The sequence below is a fragment of the Artibeus jamaicensis genome, unplaced genomic scaffold, assembly GCF_021234435.1.
Source record: "Artibeus jamaicensis isolate MK-2021 breed Jamaican fruit bat unplaced genomic scaffold, CSHL_Jam_final scaffold_847, whole genome shotgun sequence".
NCBI lineage: Eukaryota > Metazoa > Chordata > Mammalia > Chiroptera > Phyllostomidae > Artibeus > Artibeus jamaicensis.
The window spans coordinates 18,876,586-18,899,468 of NW_026522057.1; the positions used below are offsets into that span (position 1 = coordinate 18,876,586).

General features: G+C 59.5%; 1 protein-coding gene across 13 annotated transcripts in view; it reads left to right on the forward strand.

The window, feature by feature from the left end:
* Positions 1 to 20,035, forward strand: part of RAP1GAP (RAP1 GTPase activating protein) — a 62,122-nt gene extending 42,087 nt beyond the window's left edge. For 7 of the 13 annotated variants that reach the window (XM_053660522.1, XM_053660521.1, XM_037135890.2 and 4 more), the window contains 20 exons: positions 83 to 121; positions 505 to 690; positions 3,928 to 4,031; positions 4,269 to 4,347; positions 4,739 to 4,792; positions 5,815 to 5,898; positions 6,092 to 6,192; positions 6,324 to 6,453; positions 7,713 to 7,868; positions 8,316 to 8,387; positions 9,025 to 9,111; positions 9,553 to 9,690; positions 11,361 to 11,492; positions 13,370 to 13,624; positions 14,315 to 14,424; positions 15,363 to 15,476; positions 16,752 to 16,875; positions 17,821 to 17,923; positions 18,279 to 18,382; positions 18,996 to 20,035. In XM_053660522.1, the coding sequence (XP_053516497.1) occupies positions 83 to 121; positions 505 to 690; positions 3,928 to 4,031; positions 4,269 to 4,347; positions 4,739 to 4,792; positions 5,815 to 5,898; positions 6,092 to 6,192; positions 6,324 to 6,453; positions 7,713 to 7,868; positions 8,316 to 8,387; positions 9,025 to 9,111; positions 9,553 to 9,690; positions 11,361 to 11,492; positions 13,370 to 13,624; positions 14,315 to 14,424; positions 15,363 to 15,476; positions 16,752 to 16,875; positions 17,821 to 17,923; positions 18,279 to 18,382; positions 18,996 to 19,382 (2,559 nt within the window). In that variant the 3' untranslated portion in view covers positions 19,383 to 20,035. Of the gene's footprint in view, positions 1 to 82; positions 122 to 504; positions 691 to 3,927; positions 4,032 to 4,268; positions 4,348 to 4,738; positions 4,793 to 5,814; positions 5,899 to 6,091; positions 6,193 to 6,323; positions 6,454 to 7,712; positions 7,869 to 8,315; positions 8,388 to 9,024; positions 9,112 to 9,552; positions 9,691 to 11,360; positions 11,493 to 13,369; positions 13,625 to 14,314; positions 14,425 to 15,362; positions 15,477 to 16,751; positions 16,876 to 17,820; positions 17,924 to 18,247; positions 18,383 to 18,558; positions 18,597 to 18,995 lie in introns of all 13 variants that reach the window. The other 6 variants (XR_008390689.1, XM_053660516.1, XM_053660514.1 and 3 more) reach the window with 6 other exon arrangements.
* Positions 20,036 to 22,883: the final 2,848 nt, after the last annotated feature.

Genomic DNA, 22,883 nt, shown 5'->3' on the forward strand with positions numbered 1-22,883 from the left:
GCAACACAGCCCTCGGGGGAGGCTGGGGGTGCAGGGCGCAGACCCCACCCCAGCTGGGCCCGGCCCTGCTTGTGTTTTGCAGACGGAGGAGGACTACATTCCCTACCCAAGCGTCCACGAGGTAACCGCCGGGCTCCCCCGAACCCATCCTCACCCTAAGCCCAGAAGGCATTGCACAGGGGGTTGGGATGCTCCAGTCTTCCTTCCTGTCAGGAGTCTAACCACAGTGGGGGCTGGAGACTCAGTTTACAGGCCAAGGACTTCAGAGCCCATTTGAACCCAAGGCCTCTGAGCCAAACAGTTCAGCCTGTCTGCCAAGGTCATGCTGTCAGTTCTATCTGGCCCAGCCCTATCCTTTGAGAATGGGACTTGGGCTCCATGTGGTCTGGGACCCACATAGATTCCGGGTTTTCCCTGGTACCCCTTCGGTCTGAGTTGGGGAATTGTCCTGGGGCCCCCAGTGGAGTAGAGTGTGGGTGGCTCTCAGCTGAGTCCCCCCTTTAGGTCCTGGGGCGAGAAGGGCCCTTCCCCCTCATCCTGCTGCCCCAGTTTGGGGGCTACTGGATTGAAGGCACCAATCACGAAATCACCAGCATCCCAGAGACAGAGCCACTGCAGTCACCCACGACCAAGGTGAAGCTGGAGTGCAACCCCACAGCCCGCATCTACCGGAAGCACTTTCTTGGCAAGGTGGGTGACCCACTGGTACGGGGGGGGGGAGGGCTGGGCCTGGGAGGGAGAGAGTCCTTGAGCTGGAGCCGGGTGACAGTCCCAGAGCCCCGAATCTCAGGGAGCATGTGGGATGGATTCGCTCGTCCATTTGGCAAAGTTATTGCGAAGGCCCGGTGGTCGAGAGCAGAGATGCTACCAAGGTCTGCATTCTCGCTCTGCGCTTGCTGCAGGGGGTTCAGGCAAGGGACTCCGCCTCCCTGTGCCTTTTCCTCACCTGTAAAAATGGAGATGAGGATGACACCCACCTCAGGAGGTCACTCCAAAGCTTTAATGACGGGGTGCTTATAACATGTCTTGAATGGTGTTCGGTGCAGAGTAAGTGTCAATCAGAGCTGGCAAATAATGAGCACAGCTGTGTGCCTGGCCTGCTCAAGGCAGCAGGTATACAGCAGCAAACACAACGGACCCAGGCCCTGTCCTCCGGCTGCTCGAGGTGGCCAGGGGCGGGGGGCGGGGAGGAAGGCACCTAATGCCCTGATGCGGCCTGGATGGAAGCGCCCCCGCCAGCCACTAGCCCCAAAGCTGGAGCCCTCCCGGGTCTCAGCATGTCAGAGGTTCCTCGCCCTGCAGTATTCAGGGCAAGGCTGTGGAGCTGGAGGGGAAGTCCCCACTCGGGAACCCTGTACGTGCCAGGTTCCACTCCAGGTGCTGTCTCTGCGTCAGTGTACTCTGAGGTGACAGATCGTAGCGTGGGCCCAGGGTCTCCCGGCCTGGGTGGGAATCTTGGCTCTTCCCTTTATTAATGGTGTGATCTGAGGCCAGTTATTTAACCTCCCTGACTCTGTTTCCTCTTCTATAAAAATGAAACAATAATTATTAAGTGCAGTAAAGCACGCTGACAGGTAGCTTAGTCAGTTAGAGCAACATCCCAATACACCAAGGTTGCAGGTTCGATCCCTGGTCAGGGCACATACAAGAGTCAACCAATGCATCAATAAGTGGAACAACAACAAATCGGTGTTTCTCTCTCTCTCTCTCTCTCCCCCCTTCCTCTTTCTTTCTAAAATAAAAATTTAAAATAAAAGTACATTAAAGCATAGAAAACCACTCCTGGCACATAGTGAGTACTTAATAAATGTTAGCTGTTATTATTATATCTTAATTAATCTGTGAGGTTGGAATTGTCCTAGTTTTTCAGAAGAGGAAACTGAGGCTCAGAGAGGTAAAGCGACTCGGTCGAGGTCACACAGTCGCTGAGCTGAGAATCGGACCTAGCTCTGGCTGACCTTCCACCGAGGCACGCCGTAGGGACAGACAACGGCATTGTACTGTCATTATGTAACACGATAAATATCATTGTGATGCGTGCAATGTGCTGTGATAGAAATCTTCCCAACAGCAATCCTATTACGATATGTGAATGTATCCAAGTAACATGTTGTATACCCTCAATGTATACAGTTATATGTCAGTTTTTTTTAAATGACATGCTGTGGGAGGGGGCATGTTGCTAGGTGTGCGTGTGCACATGCATGCATGTGTGTTGGGAGTTGGGAGCTGTCTGACCTGGGCCTGAGCCCGAGGCGCTGGCTGACCGCGGCGGGTACTGGAGCTCAGGTTGGGGGGAAAGAAGTGGAGTCCATGGTGACTGAGACTGCACCCACAAGCCATTGCCTGGGGACAAACAAGCCCAGTACGGGGAAGGCCATCGCACCTCCAGGCTGAGCCCTGCGGGCGGAGAGAGACCTGCACCCTGGCACCCACTGTCTAGCGGCTCTCAGCTGGGTCTGGCAGGTGTCATGCTCCGGGGGACCCTGTGGGCCTAGCATGTAGCTGACACTCAGAGTTTGCTACGCAGTGACAAGTGACCGAACAAGTGCCTGGGCCACAGGAGGATCTGAGGAGGTGCAGGTTGACGGGTTGGGAGTGGCGTGATGATCAGAGTGAGGGTAGCAACACGGAGAGGAGGGGACCTCAGGGGCGGGGAGAGAGCCAGGGCCGTCTCCCGACTCCAGGGGGGCGACTGTGGGGGCGGACACCTGGGCCTGCCCTGGTGGAGGAAGGAGGTTAGGGTGACTCCAGGCGTTGACTGCTTGGGACCTGAGCCCACTCTCCCCCCGCGTCCCTTGGGCTCCTCTGGGCCTAGGCACGAGGTCTAGGGAAACTCCCCACCCTGAGGACTCGGCACAGCTCTCCTTGCCAACGCCTGCCGCTCCCTCTCCACAGATCGTGCCCAGTGTTGGGGTTTCCCGTCAGTCACCCTGTGCCCAGGAGGGCTGAGGGGGACCTTCTGCCTCAGCCTGTCCCTGACCGTGCACTCAGACTGTCCCTGAGCTGTGGACTTGTGGGGCACGACCCCGGCCCCTGCCCCTTTCTCCTCCAGCCCTTGGAGCACAGGTGTTCGTGTTTAAACAGGACTCACTTCCAGGATGACTCCTGGGGTGGGTGTGGCTAGGCAGCCAGCCCTACTCCCAGGGCTGGGGCTGGGGCTGGGGCTGGGGCTGGCCAGGGAGCCCAGGGCCAGGCTGGGGTGTAATCTCCCAGCACTCCTGGCCCTTGGCTTTGGGACTTCCTCACCTAGAGGTACCAGCCTTGGACTCCTCTCTGAGGGTACCGGCTCTGCAGCAGCTTCCCCTTGTGCCCTCTGGGTATTTTTTCCATTTTTTCCCATCCTGCAGCTTCTTCCGGTGAGGTAGGAGTGTGGGAACCTGCCTGGTCAGCCACCCAATGTGTTCATGAGGTGTTTCACTTCCTGTTTCTCATGGGCCCTGGCTTCAGGGACCAGAGGTTGAGCAATCAGTCAGTCAACATATTTTTATTGAGCCCCTACTGTGTGCTCAGCCCTGAGAAGGGCAGGGCGGGGCACAGGTAGGGAGATCCAAATGTGGTCCTGACTTCGGTGAGAACCCAAAGAGCCAGGGTTTCTATAAACATTCATTGAACGGCTACTCTGTGCCAGGCACTTGATCTCTTTCGGTCCCTGCCACCATCCCACAGGTAGGTGGCCTCCCTCCTATTAGGAAACTGGACTAGGAACTGAGGCACAGAGAGGGGAGGTGACCCTCTCAGACTACCCAGCTGGCAAGTAGCAGAGGGATTGGAACGTGGGTCTGGCTGGTGCAGAATCTGCTCTTCGCCGTGACGCCTGCCGGTTGGCGAAGGACCCCGTCCGGGAGTGGGCTGGCCTCTGGCCTGGTTTCCAGAGACCCCGGGCTCAGCCTCACCCACTCCCCTGGCCCCCACTTCCCACCACAGGAGCATTTCAATTACTACTCACTGGACACTGCCCTGGGCAACCTGGTCTTCTCACTCAAGTATGATGTCATCGGGGACCAGGAGCACCTGCGGCTGCTGCTCAGGTGAGGGCGGGTGAGGGGCCCCGAGGTCCTAGAACCTGAGAACCCATCTCGTTTTACCTGCTCTTCTAACTGAGGCCCAGAGAGGGCCGAGGATTTGCCTTCATGCCCTTGGTTGCACAGCATGTTAGAGCCGGAGCGGGCCTGGCCCCCATCCTCCCTGGGGTCTTCCTTTGTATGGAGGGGCCTCAGTCTCCTTTCCCAACGCTTAGCCCCTCACCATGGGCTTTCTCTTCCCAGGACCAAATGCCGAACATACCATGACGTCATCCCCATCTCCTGCCTCACTGAATTCCCCAACGTGGTCCAGATGGCGAAGGTGAGGCCTCTGCTCCTGCATGCTGGGCTCCCTTTGGTCTCCCCAGGTGGGCCCACAGCATGGGGGCTGCCGCTTGGCCTTGGCACACACTCATGCAGCCCCATGTCTGAGGTCCTCCTGCCTCTCACGTGTTCCCATGATGTCCACGTGCTGGGCCCTGTCCCCTGCCTGAGTGTTTGGACACTGTTTTAGAGCACTTTTGGAAACGGGGGGCCTCGGTTCTCTGCACGTCGTTCTGAGCAACCATGAGCCCACGGTGCTGCTTCAGCCGTGGCTGTTCCCTCTCCTGTCTGTCTGTGCCGGGCCCACCCGACCTTGGCCTGGGAGGCCCGGAGGCCCCACCCGCTCCTGCCGGCCTGGCCTTTAGGTGTCCCCTTATCTCCTCCTGCAGCTGGTGTGTGAAGATGTGAATGTGGACCGATTCTATCCTGTGCTCTACCCCAAGGTAAGGCTGGGTCTCGGCCCACTCACTGCCGGCCGGTGGGTGGCCATGGGACTGAGCATTTATGGGTGCCTGCTGTGTACAGGGTATTTTTCCTTAGTTTCTCCCGTAATCCTCACTGTAACCCTGCCAAGTCCACAGTCTGCAGAAGAACCAGAGGCCCAGAAGCTTCTGTGTCTTACCCAGGGATGCACAGCAGGCAATAAAGGTCTGCACTCGAGCCCAGGGTTGCCAGCCTTGGGTGCGTGCCTTACCTCTGGAAACTCTCACTGTAATCTGGGGACCCCCGCAAGGGCACCCTGGCCCCTGAGCCAGGAGCTTCACGGGCCTTGCCTTGAGACCCGGAGGAGACCTGGTGAGAGAGAATAATACAAGCACCTGCATAAATCCCGCCCCACAGAGAGCGGTGCACATCCAGGCGCCGTGACACTGTGGGGGGAGGGGAGGGACTTCCGTCCTCAACAAGCCAGGGGGGCTTCCTGAAAGAGATCTTCCTTGAAAGACAAGTAAACCCTTGTAGCTGTGGCTGAATTCTAGAACAAGATGTGGCCCCTGCGGGGTGATGTGGTCCAGGAAAGGTCCCTGAAGGAAGGGGCTTCAGAAATTAGATTTCGTCTCAGTTACAGAAGAGGAAACTGAGGCACAGGGCGAGTAGGGGAACTAGCTTGAGGTCCCACAACAAGTTGGTGGGACTCAGCCTGTTCCAGAAGGGTGAGGGGGGTAGGGCTGGGGTCTCGTAGGCGAAACTTGGGAGCAATGAGCTTTGGAATCCAGACCTGAGTTCAAGTCCCAACCCCACTTGTCTAAGCTGTGGACCTTAGACAAGTGATGTAAGCTCTGAACCTTGGTTTCTTCATCTGTCAAATGGGAACAGCAGGAATGTCTCCCCCTGGGGCTTGCTCCGAGGGTTAAATGAGGTGATCCGTGTGGCGTGCCAGGCACAGGGCTCGGCACGTAGTAAGACTTGAACAATAAACAGCGACTGGAGAAAGCCACCTGTGTCACCCGTTGCCCCCTCCCCGCAGGCTTCCCGGCTCATCGTCACCTTTGATGAACATGTTATCAGCAATAACTTCAAGTTTGGAGTCATTTATCAGAAGCTCGGGCAGGTGTGCTCGCCTCCTCCCCCTGCTCCCTCACCCGCCTGGCCGTGTACCTGGAACCTCAGACCTTTGCCAGGGAGAGCGCCTCCCCAGGGTCTCAGCTTCCCAGGGCTTCGGGGGGCTGCCCTTCCAGCCTTCTCTGGGGTGTGGGGAAGGGGCAGCTCCAGCTCCCCGACCTCTACCCTCTGTGTGTCCCCAGACCTCAGAGGAGGAACTCTTCAGCACCAACGAGGAAAGCCCTGCCTTCGTGGAGTTCCTTGAATTTCTTGGCCAGAAGGTCAAACTGCAGGACTTTAAGGGGTGAGCGCAAGGTTGGGATAAGCAGAGCACAGTCTGACTCATGCCCTTGGGCAGGGAGGGAGCCCCTGTCCCGGCCCCGTGGAGGCCCGGCCAGGGCTGGAGACTGAGCCGTGGCCTGGGGAATGGGACAGGTTCCGAGGAGGCCTGGATGTGACCCACGGGCAGACGGGAACCGAGTCTGTGTACTGCAACTTCCGCAACAAGGAGATCATGTTCCACGTGTCCACCAAGCTGCCCTACACGGAAGGGGACGCGCAGCAGGTAGTTTGGGCACTTACCCGCCCGCTTCCCACCTGTCCCCCTGTTCCCCACAGCCGGTCTGTTCAGTGTCCACAAGATCAGGCTGAGTGGGCCCTGGGGTACAGCAGATGGAAGTGGTCCAGTCCCCACTACTTGTGGAGCAGCTGGGGCAGGGGAGACAAGATATTACAAAGTTGTGAAAGCCTCTGTTTCCCCATCCGTCAAATGGGGATGGTAATGGCACCTCCCTCACAGGTGAGTGTGAGTGAGGGACGCACATACAGTGGCTGGAAGACGGTGTAGCAGTAACTCAACACATACAAGTTAGTCTTTCTAAGGGAGTGAAGGGCATTACGGGGTCACGTGGGGGGGAGTGGCTTAGACTTGGCAGAGGTGGGAGTCGGGAAAGGCTTTCAAGATAAAGTGCCTTTTAGGCTGCAGAGGAGGCGGGAGAAGTGGGGGGGGGGGGTTCCAGGTAGAAAGAATGGCTTCTGCAAAGGCCAGGAAGTGCGGAAGTTTAGGGCACATTCTGGGGGCTCACCTTGCCACCTTGCCCTAAGTTTCCCACAGGACTGTCATCCCCACCCCAGGGGCATAAGACAGTAAGGTGAGAAAAATGGAAACACTTATTTCTTTATGGTCATTTAAATTTTTTTTAGATGAGATTTTCTGTTCATTTTAGCAACATGAATTTAAACTGGGGGGGAACTCATTTGTTCAAGAGGGACCACGTTTGGGTATTTAGACAGGAGGAGGGCTGAGAGGTAGGGCCTGGGGACCAGGAGCTGCGAGCCCCGGCTCACTGTAGGGCCTTGCAAGTCACTCCTCTCTCAGCCCTCGTGTCCTCGTCTGTCACAGAATTCCAAGAAAATGAAAACAAAATGTTTTAAGAGCTTATTTATTTATTTTTAGAGAGAAGGGAAGGGAGAAGGAGAGGGAGAGAAACATGGGCGTGTGAGAGATACATCGATCGGTTGCCCCTCATGCACCCCCAACTGGGGACCTGGCCCGCAGCCCAAGCATGTGTCCTGACTGGGAATCGAACTAGTGACACTTTGGTTTCCGGGCCGGCACTCAATCCACTGAGCCATACCAGCCAGGGCGAAAATGAAAATAATTTTTTAAGACAGGCTTCTCACCACATTTGTGCGGTGGGGAGTGAATCATGAAACGTGCCCTCTGCCTACCCCAGAGCCCCCCACCGCCCAGCCACGGGCACCTTCCCCCGTGCCCAGGGCCCCTCGCTGGCCAGTTGTGGAGGCCTGTGACCCTGTGCTCAGTTGCAGCGAAAGCGGCACATCGGAAACGACATCGTCGCCGTGGTCTTCCAGGATGAGAACACGCCCTTTGTGCCCGACATGATCGCGTCCAACTTCCTGCATGCCTACGTGGTGGTGCAGGCCGAGGGGGGGGCGCCCGACGGCCCGCTCTACAAGGTGGGTGATCTCAGAGCCCCCCAGGGCATCGGTCACTGTCCCAGACACAGCACCACCTCACTCACGGCGAAGCCTCCATGAGCCTCAGCTTTCTCAGCTACAGATCTGGGGGGTGGTCCTGAGGGCTCTAAGCCCTGCTCTTGCTCCTATGGTGGAAGAGTCCCATCCTGCCCTCTCTGTTCCCCAAACTTTCCCCCTCAAAGCGGAAGGTTAACCTCCTCCCCTTGACCATCCCGATGACTCTTGAGATTCTACACCACTTCCCACTACTCAAGTTCAGGGCCAAGGATGGAGGAGCTGAAATCATGGAGTTTAGTCACTCAGCTGTCACTGACCCTCCCCCGCCAAGGAGCAGGCCCTGTGTCCAGCATGGGGCAGGATGGGGATGTGAATTAGGGGTGTCAGGCTGGTGTGGGGACTCCACAGGGACTGTGCCCTCCCTTCCAGGTCTCTGTCACGGCCAGAGATGATGTGCCCTTCTTTGGGCCCCCACTCCCGGACCCTGCTGTGTTCAGGAAGGTGAGAGACTGCCCTCCAGCCCCTGGCACGGGCGGGACCACATGGGCGGGGGCTGGGAGGGGGACACACTCTACCACTCTAGGTCCTGAAGTCCTACTGTGTGTCGAGGCAGCTGGTCTCCCTTGACTGTGCACCTGAGGCCTGCTTTTCTGTTCATCTTGCTAAAAACTGGCCTTTAGTTACAAAGTCACAAAACAAACTATGTCATTGGTTTATATTTTTCATAGCAGACTCTGTGGCCTTTGTTCATTTCTATTATCTTTTTGACAATGAGTTCTCCTCTAAAATGTTTGGGGAGGGGCACACGTCTCTCTCACCTCTCAGGAAGCCACACTGAGAGCCTGGGCTTTAGTCCACAGACGGAAGCAGTCGGAGCCCCCCACGGAGCCCCCCACCCAGCCCCTGAAATCTGTAGGTTTGCTCTCCTGAGGGCCGGCCAGGCAGTCACGAGGGCACGGGGCCGTCTCAGGTGCCCAGGCTCGGGTGCTGGGCCCAAGGAGGTGCCCTGGGGGTGAAGAGGGTGACATCTGGGCTTCAGCAGAGTGTGGCTCAGGGCCTCGAGCCCTTGACCCCCAGGGGGCTCAGCCCCTTGTCTCTGTGTTTGCCTGACACCCCCGTCCTTATCTCCTCCACACAGGGGCCCGAGTTCCAGGAATTTTTGCTGACCAAGCTGATCAATGCTGAATATGCCTGCTACAAGGCGGAGAAGTTTGCCAAACTGGAGGTGAGGAGGGGCTGTTGGGGCAGGGTTCCTCCCTGCTGATTTAGAATTGTAGCCCTGCCCCTTGGGGAGGGAAAAGCCAAGTTCAGACCTTGGTCTTAGGGAGGGCTGCTAAGAGCATTCCCTTAGGGAGGGAATGCGGGTTTGCAGACGAGTAGGGCTAGGGTCAAGGGAGAGGACGCCGGGCATTTCCTGGCATGTGAGAGCAATGCCCGGGAGGGGCTGGTGGGCAGGCCGGCACCGAGGACTCCGTGGGGAGGGGAACAGTGGAGGTGGGGCCAGGAGGTCAGATCTGGAGGGGCCCGAGGGAAGCTGGAGGTAGGCTTGCGGGGTGGGGGCCCAGACCCACTCTCCACCCGCTCAGAGAAACTGGCCAGGACTCCAAGTGTGGGACGAAGGGCTGACCATTGGGGTCTCTCCTGACGGCCTGGCCCTGGCCCGCAGGAGCGGACACGGGCTGCGCTTCTGGAGACGCTCTATGAGGAACTCCACATCCACAGCCAGTCCATGATGGGCCTGGGCGGCGACGAGGACAAGATGGAGAACGGCGGCGGGGGCGGCGGCTTCTTCGAGTCTTTCAAGGTGAAGGGCCAGGTGTACCTGGGCTCGGAGGGCCAGGGGCCTGGCTGCCGTGGATTCCAGGATCGGGTTAGGGACAAGTGGGGGTGTGGCTAGAGGCGGGCTCACGTTGGGGGGCGGGGTTGGGTGGGGGTGTGGCTTGCGGTAGATTTAGGCTTTAGTAGGGTGGGCTTGGCCTTGGTGGATTCAGTGAGAGCTAGAGCAGTTGGGAGTTTAAGGTGGGGCTCGGGGGAGGAGCTAAGGGTGGGAGGAGGGGCCTAGGAGTGGGGGCGGAGGCTGTCTGGGAGTTCCCCTGAGAGTCGGAGCCTTCTGGGTGGCAACGAGGTGTCTCTGGTGCCAAGGGTGGTGGCTAGGTCAGCGTGTGAGAAGAGAGGAGGAGGCCTCTGTCCTCACTGAAGTAAAGAAACAGGCCCCGGAGGGGTGTGTGGACCGAGTGGCCCTAGGAGACGGGCCTGGCTTGTGCGACCTTCAGCTCGTATGACCCACTCCGGCCGGCCGTCTCTGGTTTAGCTTAGCGTGAAAGAGCACAGACGCCCTGGGTTCAGTTCCAGCTCTGTCACTCACCAGCTCGCTCCTTCTCTGAGCCTTGCTTAGCTTCGTTACCCGTCAGGGAGGGCAACCGCAACTTACCTCCTCAAATTGTCCAGAAACACCTGTACAGCGGTGCGATCAGTGCAGTGGAAATCGAAAGAGCAAAATGCGAATCCCTGACCGTCTACCTCAGCAACCATTGACCCCAGTGACAGGCAGAGGAAGGAGTTCTTCTCCCCTCAGACAGCGCCTGGACTCCCCCAGACTGCATCCCCCCAGGGGACGCTGCTTTGCCACCACCTCCTCCACCCACAGGAGGGACACTGCCCATCCTCCAGGTGCCCAGCCAGGCCCCACAGCTGGGGCTGTGGGTTCACCTGGGGGCATTAGCTCAGCCGCCCAGGTATTCCCTGGACTAAAGCAAAGGGACCGTTTTTGAGAAAGAGGCCTGAGGACAGCCTGCCTCCGTCCACTGGAGACAGGGATGGGTGGGGTGGGCCTGGTGTCTTCTTTGAGCGAGGGCTCCAGTGATCCCACATCGTGTGGGTGCTGGGCAGTGGACCTGGATCAGGTCAGAGAGTTTCCCAGAGGCAGCAGAGCCCACAGTGCAGGATTTGGGTTTGACACCTGGATTCCAGACTTGCATCTGCTTCAGCGTTCTCAGCCCCGTGTAACATGGGCGGGGCAGCCGTGCCTTCCCCGTGGGGCGGGCTGAGTGAGAGGGTGGATGCGCAGTGCCTGACCCTACGGAAAACGCGAGGGAGGGAGGGAGGAACGAAAGCTTTAGCGAGCCTTCCTGAAAGAAAGAAACCAAGATTTCTGGAGGGCTCTCTGTGCCGCCCTTGGCCAGGACCCAGTATTTTCTGCAGTCCTCACCACAGCCACATGAGAGGCTCACAGCCCCAGAGGGGTAAGTGGCTTGCCCAAGGTCACCCAGCGAGTTGGTGACACAGCCAAGACCCAAACTACCCTTGGCACCATGTGGACCTGACTCGTGTGTGGCCTCATGTGAAAGGACTTCCTGGGGCCACTCAGAGTGGCACTGGTGGGAAGGAACCAGACGCCTGGATTCTCGGGTTTCCCTGAGGGGCAGGTGTTTACGAAACCTATGCCTCCCCCACCCCCCACTGCCACCGTCACAGCGGGTCATCCGGAGCCGCAGCCAGTCCATGGACGCTATGGGGCTAAGCAACAAGAAACCCAACACCGTGTCCACCAGCCACAGCGGGAGCTTCGCACCCAACAACCCGGACCTGGCCAAGGCCGCTGGAATAGTGAGTGCCTTCCCCGGGGCCTTCCGCTCTCCCCTGCCCCATTGTCCTGCCATCGAACGGTCATCCATCCTGGGCTGTAGAGTCAGTCCAGCCACTGCTCTCCATGGGGGTCAAGTGCCCCGGCCATGATTCTGTGGTGCTGAGAGTCTCCTTCCCAGCCTCTCAGCCCTCCCTCCCTCCTGGCCCCTTATTCAGGTGTGACTTTGGGTCAGCTCTGCGGCAGCCTCTATGTCACATTTCTTATTAAGCACCTACTGTCTTTCATGTGCTGGGAATTGGGCTGCTGTGTGGGCACCTACTGTGTGAGCATCTACTTGAGTTTCTGGGAGCACCTACTGTGTGTGTCAGGCTGTGGGCATGCACTGTGTGTCAGGACCTGGATTTCTTCGTGAGCACCTGCTGTGTGCCTGGCTCTGAGATGCTGATGGGGACCTGGGTGGTCGTGTGGGCCTGTGCTCTGTGAGCACCTACTGTGGGCTGGGCCCTGAGTGTCTGCGAGCACCTACTGTGTGTCAGGTCCTGTGTGCCCAGCCCTGGGCTGTTGTGTGAGAACCTTCTGCGTGTCAGAAAATGGACTGCTGAATGAGCACATATGTGTGCTAAGCCTGGATAGCAGTGAATACGCGCTGCGTCAGGAGGTGAGCTGTCGTGCGAGCATTCACCGTGTGAGCGCCTATGTCTGTGTGCCTGGCTCGTGGCTGCTGTGTGCCGCCTCCTGTGTGCCAGGGCCTGTGTGGCCGTGGATACTTACTGTGTGTCAGGAATTGGGCTTCTGTGTGAGCATCTCCTGAGTGAGCACCTACTGTGTGATTACTTACTGTCTGCCAGCCTCTGGGATTCTGCTACTAATAATACTCAATACTCAGGGGGTGTGCTGGGCACACAGGATGGGTGAGGCCTTCAGCTGTGGGCCTAGCTGCTTTCCGCTACCCAGTGGCCACCCCCGACACTGCACCCACTGCTCTGCCCCACCCTGCCTCCTTCCATCCTTCTTATTTATCCACCCATCTGTGCATCCATGCATCCGTGCATCCCTCCCTCCCTCCATCAATCATTTACTGACTGCTGCATGCCAAGCTCTGTGCTCAGTGCTGTGAGGGGGAGTCACTTGTGGTGAGAAGGACCTCCCACCCCAACCCCCGCCCCATGCATAACCTGGTCTGGCCAGGGAGCAAGGTGGGTCCTCCGTAGTCCAGCAGTCACCAAGCCCAGTGTCACTGGAGAAGCAAGCCCACCCTCCCCCCAACTCAGACTTACAAGCCATTCCCTTCCTCACTGGAGTAGCCCAGCCTCCTGTGGGTGGCGGCAGAGGGGCCCCAGAGACAGGGCCCGGCCAGCAGCACCCGCAGTGGCAGTAACCAGACCCATTTCTGTTTTTGTTTTTGCGTAACTCTTCCCTCTCTTCATTGTGCTTCCTTCCCTTCCGCTCCCCCCTCCCTCCTCGTTTCTCCTCCCCCTCCCCTCCCTCGCCACCTTCTCACGTGTCCGTGTCTCTTCTGTCCTCCGGCACCTGTCTCCCCCCCCTCCCTCTCTTCTCTCCCTTGCTTCTTCCTTTTTGCCTCTCCCTCCCTTCCCTTTCTCTCTGTGTTTCCTCCCTGGGACTGTCTGTCTGCCTGTCTGCCTGTCTGTCTGTATTTCAATCTGTGCCCCTCTTGTGGGCTCCTCCCATGTGTTCGTTCCTGTCTGCATAACCATCTGTTTGTCAATCTCTCCTTCCTCCATCCTCTCTCCCCTCCCTCCTCTTCTCTCCTTCCCTGCCCTGGCCTCCTCTTCCTCTCCCCCAACCCCCTGCCCTACTCTCTTCTTTGTTCTCACCTCTCTCTGACTCCCACTGTGTCTGCCTGTCTCTCTCTGCCCCGCCCTCTGCTGCTTGCCAGTCATTGCTTATTCCTGGGAAAAGTGCGAGTAGATTCGGACGCCGGGGCAGTGCCATAGGCATAGGAACCGTGGAAGAGGTTGTCGCCCGCGGGGCCACCGGCTCTGGAGGCTGCCTGCACGCGCTGCTCTCTGCTCGCTCTCAGGACGGAGGCCATATTGGGGACGTTGCCCCCTTCCCCCCGGGACAGGCCGGAGGGCGTGCAGGTCGGAGTGCTGGCAGCTCTGATGGCACTCAGCACCTGCTTTGGGGCCTGGTACCTATGCCAGAGCCAGTGCCCCCTGCCAGGGGCTTCTGGCCCTGCCCTGCTCCTGGGACCCCGCCACAGTCTGGTACCCAGAGACCCTATGCCCAGCCACACGTCCCCCAGTATCGCCAGTTCTGCATGGAGCGCCATCCCTCTCCTCTGCCCCATCCCTCCTCCCCCACTGAGCAGGCCTGGGGGTTCCTGCCCTCCATGCCTTTCTGGGGCCCACATCCTGTGTGGGTGTGGGGGGAGGTGGGGGATATCTGCCAGCTGCTGGCCCAGAACCTACCCCAGCCAATTTGGAGACTCTGGGGCAGGGTGGGGCTGGCCTGGGGCAAGGGCTTGGGTCCCTACCACTCTCTCCCCACTGACTTTGGGCTGCAGGTCCTGTGAAGCCCTGGGGGATGGAGAGGGGACAGCCATTGTGAGGGCTGGGCCTCTCCCATCCCAGCCAGAGTGGCTGCCAGCCCCCACAGGCCCAACCCTGCTGGGTGGTCTCGGGGGGCCCTTGCCCTTACTGGGCCTGTTTCCCTGTCTGTAAACCGGGTGGGCTTTCCCTGGAGGTGGACATTTCCTCTCGTTCTTTCTTGCTCTTTGCCTCTGCTTCAGGGCCTGGAGCAGCAGGGCGCAGGGTGGCATGTGGGGGGCACCAGGGCTTCCAGGGCAGGTGGGCACTGAGTTGGGGGCCTCTCCCCACAGTCACTGATTGTCCCTGGGAAGAGCCCCACGAGGAAGAAGTCAGGCCCGTTTGGCTCACGCCGCAGCAGCGCCATCGGCATCGAGAACATACAGGAGGTGCAGGAGAAGAGGTGGGTGGAGCAGGGCAGCCGCAACGAGTCTGTCTCCTCGGACCCCACCCCGACCCCATCCAGTGGCAAAGCAGGCAGGAGGAATGCCTACCTTCTGCTTCTCGGTTCCCCACTGGTGGTGACAGCTGTACGGTCAAGTTCCTGCTGGGCACCGGGCACAGGCCAGCCTGCTGCCTAGTGTGACACACTTTCATCTGCTCAGCAGTTCTGCTGGCTCCCTGCGGGGCCCACCTTGTGCGTCAGGATGCAGTAGGTCAGCGGGCTCGGGGTTTGCCCAGGTCACACAGCCAGTGGCAGGCAGAGCTGGGATCGTGGGGGTCTGTGGGTCCATCTGTGTGGGCAGGGGTGGGTGGTGGGCCGTATCAGCAGCAGGGCAGCTCCTGGGAAGCCGAGGATAGTTCCTGGTGTGAATCCCTTCTTTACCACCATGGGGCTGTGTGACCTTGGGAAAGTCACTGTACCTCTCTGAGCCTCACTATCCTACTCTGAAAAATGAGGATAAGAACACAACCAACATCATGGGGCTGGTGCGGGGGCCCCGTGCGATGCATGTGAAGCGGGGTGGCAGGCGCACTTAGGCACAGAAATGGTGCTGGCATCGTCCTCAGATCCTGGGTTCGAGTCTCGGCCTTGGCATGTCCTAGCTGTGTATCCCTGGGCAGGTTCCCTCCCATCTCTGGACTCCAGTCTCCTGATCCATCACAGGGGACAATTTACCCGCTTCCACGGAGAGGAGGACTTGGGTGCAGGTGCTCCGTGGTACCTGCCCCGGCCTGGCCAGTTAGCCGCAGCGACTGCTCTGGGGCTGGCCTCTGAGGATACAGGGTTCAGGTGTAAGCCAGGAGGTGCCCTTGACCTCCTCTCACCACCTGGGCCTCATTCTACCCTGACGCCAGGCCCGGTGCTGAATCCCCCCACTGCCCTCCTGTGCCCTGCAGGGAGAGTCCCCCAGCTGGCCAGAAGACCCCAGACAGCGGGCACGTCTCACAGGAGCCCAAGTCCGAGAACTCCTCCACCCAGAGCTCCCCAGAGATGCCAACGACCAAGAACAGGTTGGGGCCCGGGGCTCGCCAGGCTGGGGACTTGGGAGTGGGGGCCCCATTTTCTTCCATCCCCGCCTGAGCCTGGGACTGCCAGGGAGGCCTGGGCACTCTCTCAGGTCCTCCTTTGACACATACCTGCCACCGGGCTCTGGAATATAGTGGTGACCAGGGCACACATGGGGTGACAACTCAGGGTAACATAACCATGATAAGCTATTTCCAGATAGTTACTGCCAGAGGAAAACAGAGCAGGGATGTGATGAAGAACGACTGGGTGGGTGGGGAGGGTGGGGAGTTAGGTGGGTGCTCAGTGAAGACATCAACAAAGGGGTGAGGTTTGAATCGAGAGCTGAGAGAGGAGTCAGCCCTTCAGAGGGAAGAGGGCTCCAGGTAAGAAACACAGCCAGTGCAAAGGCCCTGAGGCATGCTTGAAGGGCGGGAGAAGGGCAGTGCATTGGAGCCGAGTGAGTGAGGGGCCAGGCCCACGTGAAGGGGCTGGGGCAGGAATGGAAGCAGGGAGGCGGGCAGGCAGGCTGCCCTCCCCCGCCCCCATTCACTGCTCGTGGGCTGAGCACCTCTGTGCTGGCTCGGGGGGCAGGGGGATTCAGCCCGGCATGAAGAGTCAGACAGGTGAACAGAGAAGCAGGAAAGGGTGACAGGGACAGCAGGAGACAAGGCGTGCAGGACCCAGAGAGGGGCGGTCACGCTACCATGGGAGGAGAAATCTGGGAGGGCCTCCCTGAGTGGAGGTCCTTGGCTGATTTTTGAAAGACAGATTTGCTTTTTGGGATTTGAGGGAAAGAGTAAGACTCCCAACAGGAGACACAAGGGCCTGAGGATGGAACAAAACAGGGAGAGGGCTAAGAGAGCAGACTGCGGCATTGGAAGGCCTGGGTCCTGCCGTTCTCCCACCCACGGCTGGCTGACCAGGGGCTGCGTGCCTGCCCCCCTGTGCCTGGTGTCTCCTCATCTGCAGGATGGGTCTAAGGATGGTAGTAATGAGATAATTCGGGTAAAAGCACTTAGAACAGTGCCTGGCACAGGGCGAATGTGCACCAACTGATTATTATTATTAATAGTTACTGAGACAAAGCCAAAGAAATTGGACTTCAGCTGGGGAGCCCCGAGATGGTTTTGAGCAGGGCGGGGATGTGGCCAGATCCACATATTAGGAGGGACAGTGGCAGGGGCAGGTCTCCCTGGGCTGAGAAGGCAGAGGACAGGGGCCTGGGCCCAGGAGGGGCCCCAAGTGGGTGCCGGCTGACGGAGTGCTGTCTGTGGCAGAGCGGAAGCGGCAGCACAGAGAGCAGAAGTGCTGACGGACTTCTCCCACTCCTCGTCCAGTGCCAGCAGCTTCGCCAGTGTGGTGGAGGAGACGGAGGGTGTGGACGGGGACGATACAGGCCTGGTGAGAGGCCCCAGGGTGGGGGTGCTCCGCATCAGGCTGGGATGGGGGCTCTTTGGTCCCTGGAGACGCTTTGGGTGGAAGCCTGAGCCTGGGGGAGCTCACACGTGATCAGGGGACCCAGCCCAGAGGAATAATGCAGACTAACCCTCCCCTACACTGTAGCCCTCCACACTCCCCGGTGCCCCCCACAGAGGGCCCAAGCTCTGAGACCTTGGCAGATCTGGTCCCTCCCTCGTTCCCTCCTTCCTCAGCCTCACTTCTTGCCACTTCAGCGATTCTGCACGCCTTTGCTGTCAGTCCCCCAAACGTCCCGGGCTCACTCCACCCCGGGCCTTTGCACGTGCCGTTTTTCTCTGCCTGACTGAGTCCTACTCACCCTGGTGGCTCAGCCTCACACCACCTCCTGTTGTAACCCTTTCCTGAGTTTCTAGTCCCAGGGCACAGAGGGGTCCCTCTCTGTGCTCACAGAGCCCTGAGCTCTGCCCTTTGCACCCTTTTGTCATGCTCCCTTCAACACACCTTCAGTGGACACCTGGTCCTTGCCAGGTCCTCTCTCAGGCGCTGCAGGTGCAGCGGGAACAATGCAGACCAGGCCCTGCATGATGGGGCCTGGAATCTGGAATCACAGTAGTCTCTTCACAGCCCGTCTCGCCTCCTAGCCTTCAGGGTCTCTGAGGACAGGGATTGTACCTGATGTCTCTCCATGGCTTGGCCCAGGAGAATGAATGGGAGTGTGTGGTGTGTGCCTGTTCCCACTTTGCCCCCTGACCCCCATCCATGCCTCCATCTCCCCAGAGCAGACACTGCCAGCCCCCATCCTCTCTGCAGGGAGGCAAGGGTTGGGGGTCAGGGGTGTAAGCAGGGCAGAGGTGGCGGGAGGGAAAGGGGAGCCAAGCCAGTGCCAAGAACGAGGCTGACCTCCGTCTTCCTCTCTTCCGTCCCCAGGAGAGCATCTCGTCCTCAGGGACCCCCCACAAACGGGACTCCTTCATCTATAGCACGTGGCTGGAGGACAGCGTCAGCACCACAAGTGGGGGCAGCTCCCCAGGTACCAGGCCTGGAGCAGCTGCCCCCCAAGCAGGGCTTTCTTATGGCAGGAGGGAAACAGGGTTGGGTGCTGAGAGGTGAGGCCATTTCTTGTGCCCCAGGTGGAGGGTATGTGACAGGGGACAATGGTGGGTCATCATTCAGCCTAAGGTGACTGGTGGCTCAGAGGGCTGGTGGCTTCTGGAAGGGTCTTGGAGAATGACGGGGAAGCAAAGAGAGAGTCAGGGTGGGGTTCCCTGGGGGAGGAACATGGCGGGGTTGGGGAGCACCAACCAGTGCCAACTGCCCATCCGTGCCTGCCTCCCTGGTGCCTCCCCGCGGCCAGTGAGGTGGCTCCCTCCTGCCCCCCTCCCCAGGCCCCTCACGATCACCCCATCCAGACGCCGGCAAGCTGGGGGACCCTGCATGTCCAGAGATCAAGATCCAGCTGGAAGGGGCTGAGCATCACACACCTCAGCTGGTACGTGCAGCCACAGGGCTCCAGGCCTGGGGACTGGACAGAGAGGTCCCCTAGGCCAGGAAGGGTCGGGCTCCTCTGTCCTGGGCACAGCCAGTGACTTCTGCTTGCCTGTGTCTTCTGCTCCACGTCGTCATCTGTCCTGTCCTCTGCCTCGTCACCGTTCTCTGTCTGTGCAGGGCTGTTAGCCAGGCTCCCCTCGGAAGGTGACTGACAGGTCAGACCCAGCCCTCAGCTCTTGTTTGGTGGGGAGAGGGTTGGGGGCGGGCCGGGGGCGGGCCAGCTCCTTCCTGTTCCTCTGTCCCCTCTCTGGGCTGAGAGCTTTGTGTCTGGGTTCAAATCCTCTGCTATCCAGATACTGGGTGACTCAGGCAGGTCATTGGCCCCTCTCTGGGCCTCAGTTTCCTTATCTGTGCAATGGGGCTAGTAAATGCTGCCTCACCTCTACCCATGGGATGCTGGGAGGATTTGATGGAGCCTGAAAGGGACTTGGGAATTGCTGGGATGGGGGTGTCTGCGGGACTCCCAGTGGGAGGGAAAGACCCAGAGCCTGGAACTCCAAGGGCGGGCTCTGTCTGCCCTCTTCACGGCATCTCCATCCCCCTCCATCCTGCAGATGAGGCCGAAGAAGCACAAAGTGAAGATGCTGTGTCGACTCCAGGTGGATGGAACCTCCACCCCCAAGGCCGCCACCAGCCTGTGGGCAGTCCCCTGCCTCCCCATCCCTCTCCTCAGCCTACCACCTGGGCTGTCTCTGCAGGGCAGAGCCATCCAGACCTGGGAGCAGGGAAGCTGCTGGCATCACCCTTACCCCCCCAGGCTGGGGGGCCAGGCTGGTGCAGGGGGGGTCAGTTGCAGCAAGACTGCAGGCCTGGCTTGCTCCCACCTGGGCCCTCCATCACACCTTAATGCCCCTCTAGACTCTGGGGGGGGCAAGGTGGGAAGGGGGACTGAGTTATCTCAGCGCGTACCCAGCCAGCAGGCGGCAGGATGTGAGATGTGAATGATCACTGGCTTGGGAGTCCCAAGTCCTGGCTTCCAATTTGGGTTCTGCTGTGTGACTGTGGGCAAGTCACTCCCCCTCTCTGGGTGCCTCAGCTGCAAACGGACAAGATTATTTCAGAGGTCACTGAAGACTGTGATTCCATGCACCTGCCCCAGAACGGGGGACTGTCCTTCCAGGGGCTTGCCGTCACCCTACCCTGCTTCTTAGGGTCCCTGGGGCCCCAGGTCGGGTGAGGGGCAGGAAACCGGCTATGCCTGTTGCCCCTCCTGGGCCCTTAAGCTCTGCCACAGATCTGCCAATACCCTGTCCACTGCCTCCGCGTGACAGACAAGTGACCCCCTTGTGGGAAAAAGGAGGACCTACCTGGCTCCTCAGCTTTGCCCCTGCCATCCCGTATTTTGGGCACTCCAGGCCGATAGGCCTCTTCTGGCCTAGAGTTGCAGGCCTGGCCTTTGCGCCCCCCGCTCCCATGGAGGGGGTAGCCAGGCACAGCTGCTGTGAGTCCACTTCCTTCTGTGTGTCTGTCCACACTTTTTAGGCGCCATGCCAAAGGCCAGCCTTCCCACCCCAGTACCCATCTGGGAAGCCCCTGTGGCCGTGTGTATGTTGGTAACAGTTGTACAGAATAAATTCTATTTATCGCTATTGTACCCCGCATTGGACCTGGCTCTGCATGAACCCTGCCCAGATCCACCCCAGACAGGTCTTGTTGGTGCCAGCGCAGAGGGGGTCCTGTCTCCCCTGCCCCCAAGTCAGAGCTGCTGGGGCCAGGGCACCTCCAAGGCCAAACCACAGGCTCTAAGCACCAGCCATGGCTTCCTCCTGAGGTGTTGCCCTTCCCTCCACCTCTTCCCCTACCCCACAGGGGATGAACGTGGCTTTGAATCTGGCTGACCCAGGTTTGAGTCCCGGCACCCCCTACTATGTGGCAGTAAGAAACTTACTAGCTTCTCTGAGCTGCAGTTTCCACATTTGTAAAATGGGAGCAACAGTACGTCTCCCGGGGTTTGTTATGTGTATGGCACACAGTGGGCGCCCCCACTTCTCATGCTCAGTGAAGCCCAAGATTTCCCCTCTGTGGCCGCCAGGGGGCAATGAGGGACCGCGTACAGGAACAGTCGGGGTGAGTCCCCCAAGTGGGAGGAGCTCACAGTGCAGGGCGGTTACAAGGAAGAGCGACAGGTGGTGTGCAGGCGGAGGCCGGCCAGCCTCGGTGAGGTGAGGGAGGCGCGGGGAAGACCGGAACAGCGATGCCCAGGCATTTCAGAAAGTGTCCCTGGGGGAGGGGGCCGCAGATGCGAAGATACAAAGGGGAATCGGGAAGGTGGCCAACAGTTATGAGTGATGGGATGGTGATGACTTTGGGGACTGGGAAACATAGAGATGAGGCCCGAGACCACATAGCCTTGAATGCCTGCCAAAGGGGCTAGGGCTTTATGCTGAGAGCAACCGGGAGGGATGGAGGATTTAAAACGGAGTGAAGTGCCGTGGGCACTGGAGGGGCAGTGTGGGGGCAGGGGGGAGGACCACGGATGCTGTCGTTGGGGACAGAGGGTGGCCAGGAGGCCCCTGGAAGGTGTTAGGAGGCCTGGGCCTCTGGATGGAGGGCCTGATGGGACGTGGGGCCGAGGGAGCAGTCCAGGAGGCTCTCAAGGGTCCAGCCTGGGTACTGGGCGAGTGGGGGCGGGGTTCCCCGAGGTAGGAGCGTGGGAGGAGGAGCAGGCTGAGAATGGGAAGATGGTGGGCTTGGCTTGGGCCTGGCGGTAGGCACAGAATTGGGTGCCAGTGGGATCAACCGTGTCAGTTTGCTGACGGCCTGGCAGCCATCCTACCCCCTCCCCGCCACCAGCCCCCACGCCATCCCTGGGACAATACTCAATGCAGCCCAGGGGCTGCCATGAATTTCCTGCCAGGGACCTTCTCTGACCCTCAGATGTCTGGGACCACCCAGGGATGATGACTCACCCCAAAACCCAGCCCCACCCAGCTGAGCTCAACTCTAGGCAGCCCTGGGCTCAGGGGTCCCCTCCTAACCCTGGTGCCCTCGCCTGCTCAACCTCACCCCTGGTCTCTAACCCGCATGCTCCTTCCTGGGTCCTGGATCCTTAGAACTCTCTGCCTTCACTTCCTGGCTCTGTTACTTTGGTTCTGGGCCTCAGTTTCCTCATCTGTGCGGGGGGAATGCTAGTGGCCCTGACCTTGGCACCAGGTGTGAGGATTCAGTGAGGTGGCACTTCCTAAAGTCCCCGCCACAGGCCTGGCCCACAGTGGTCTCCAAAGGTGGTGTGTGGGGGGTTGGTGGTGGTGACAAGCACGAGCGAGAACCCCACCCATAACCCACGTCACAGGGTGCAGGGGTCAGTGCTCAGCGTGGAGGATGGGGTGCCTGGTGCCGCCAGGTACAGACCACTGACTTGAGGCTTTGGGGGTGGACGACTGTCAGCTACTTCCCCGAGCCTCAGCTTCCCAATTCTACAGGCTTGTGTGTGAATGATCCTGTTATAAAAAGAGGTCATGCACCCCCACTTGGATCCCTTTGCTTGACTCCTCGCCACACCCACGGCTCTGACCTACAGCTGAACCAGAGCTCTGGGGTCTGTGGTGGCGGACGAGGGGCAGCTTGGCCAGCAGAACCTGCCTTCGGCCAAGGTCATGCCAGTCCCTGTCTGCAGGCCTCTGGGCAGGGTTTCGTGCGGGCCCCCACCCTTCTCTGGGCTCCGAGGTGGGGCCGGGGGGTGCTGAGGACGAGCCTGGCCTCTGGGATCACAGTGTCCAGGGCTGTTTCTCTTGTGCCCAGGCCAGCTCCGTGCTCACCCTGGTTCTGAGGTGGGGAGGGCGAGTCAGGACACGGCTCCAAGGCTGGAATTAGGGCCTGGGCGGGGGGCACCGGGTTCCGGGAAGTGCTGGACTCTGCTTAGAAATAACTCTGGTGGTGGAAACGGCAGCCAGAGGTTTCTCCGGACGCAGGAGGCAAGAGGCCTCCCGTGGAGGAACTTGGGTGCTTGGCTAACCTGGCATCCCCAGCCCCTTGCCTTAGAGCTGGAACCTGTGCCTCCAGGTCTCAGTTTCCTCACCTGTGAAATGGGGACGGAGCCCTACCTGTTACTGTCATGGCCTCTGAAGTACCTGGCATGGAACCCATGCCTAGTAGGGGGGCTCCTCCCCTGTCCCTGAGCAACTAGGTTGTCCCTGGACATCCCTGGCTAACCCTGGGGCCACATTGCCAAAGAGACAGCCACAGACGCAGGCCCACCCAGTGCCAGAGGACTTCGACCTGGACATTCTCTGCTGCTCAGGCCACAGGGGTGCTTAACCAGGGACCCTGGAATGTGGAGGGCCCTCCCTGCACCCGCCCTGCCAAGGGGACAGTCAGGGACGGAGGCTCCTGAAATAACCAGATCTGGTTAGCAAAGCTAATTTTAAAAGCCACTCTGGCTTCCCATGGGCCCTTCTGGGAAGCCGTGAATGTCCTTGTGTTTGTCACTGGGAGGCACAGCC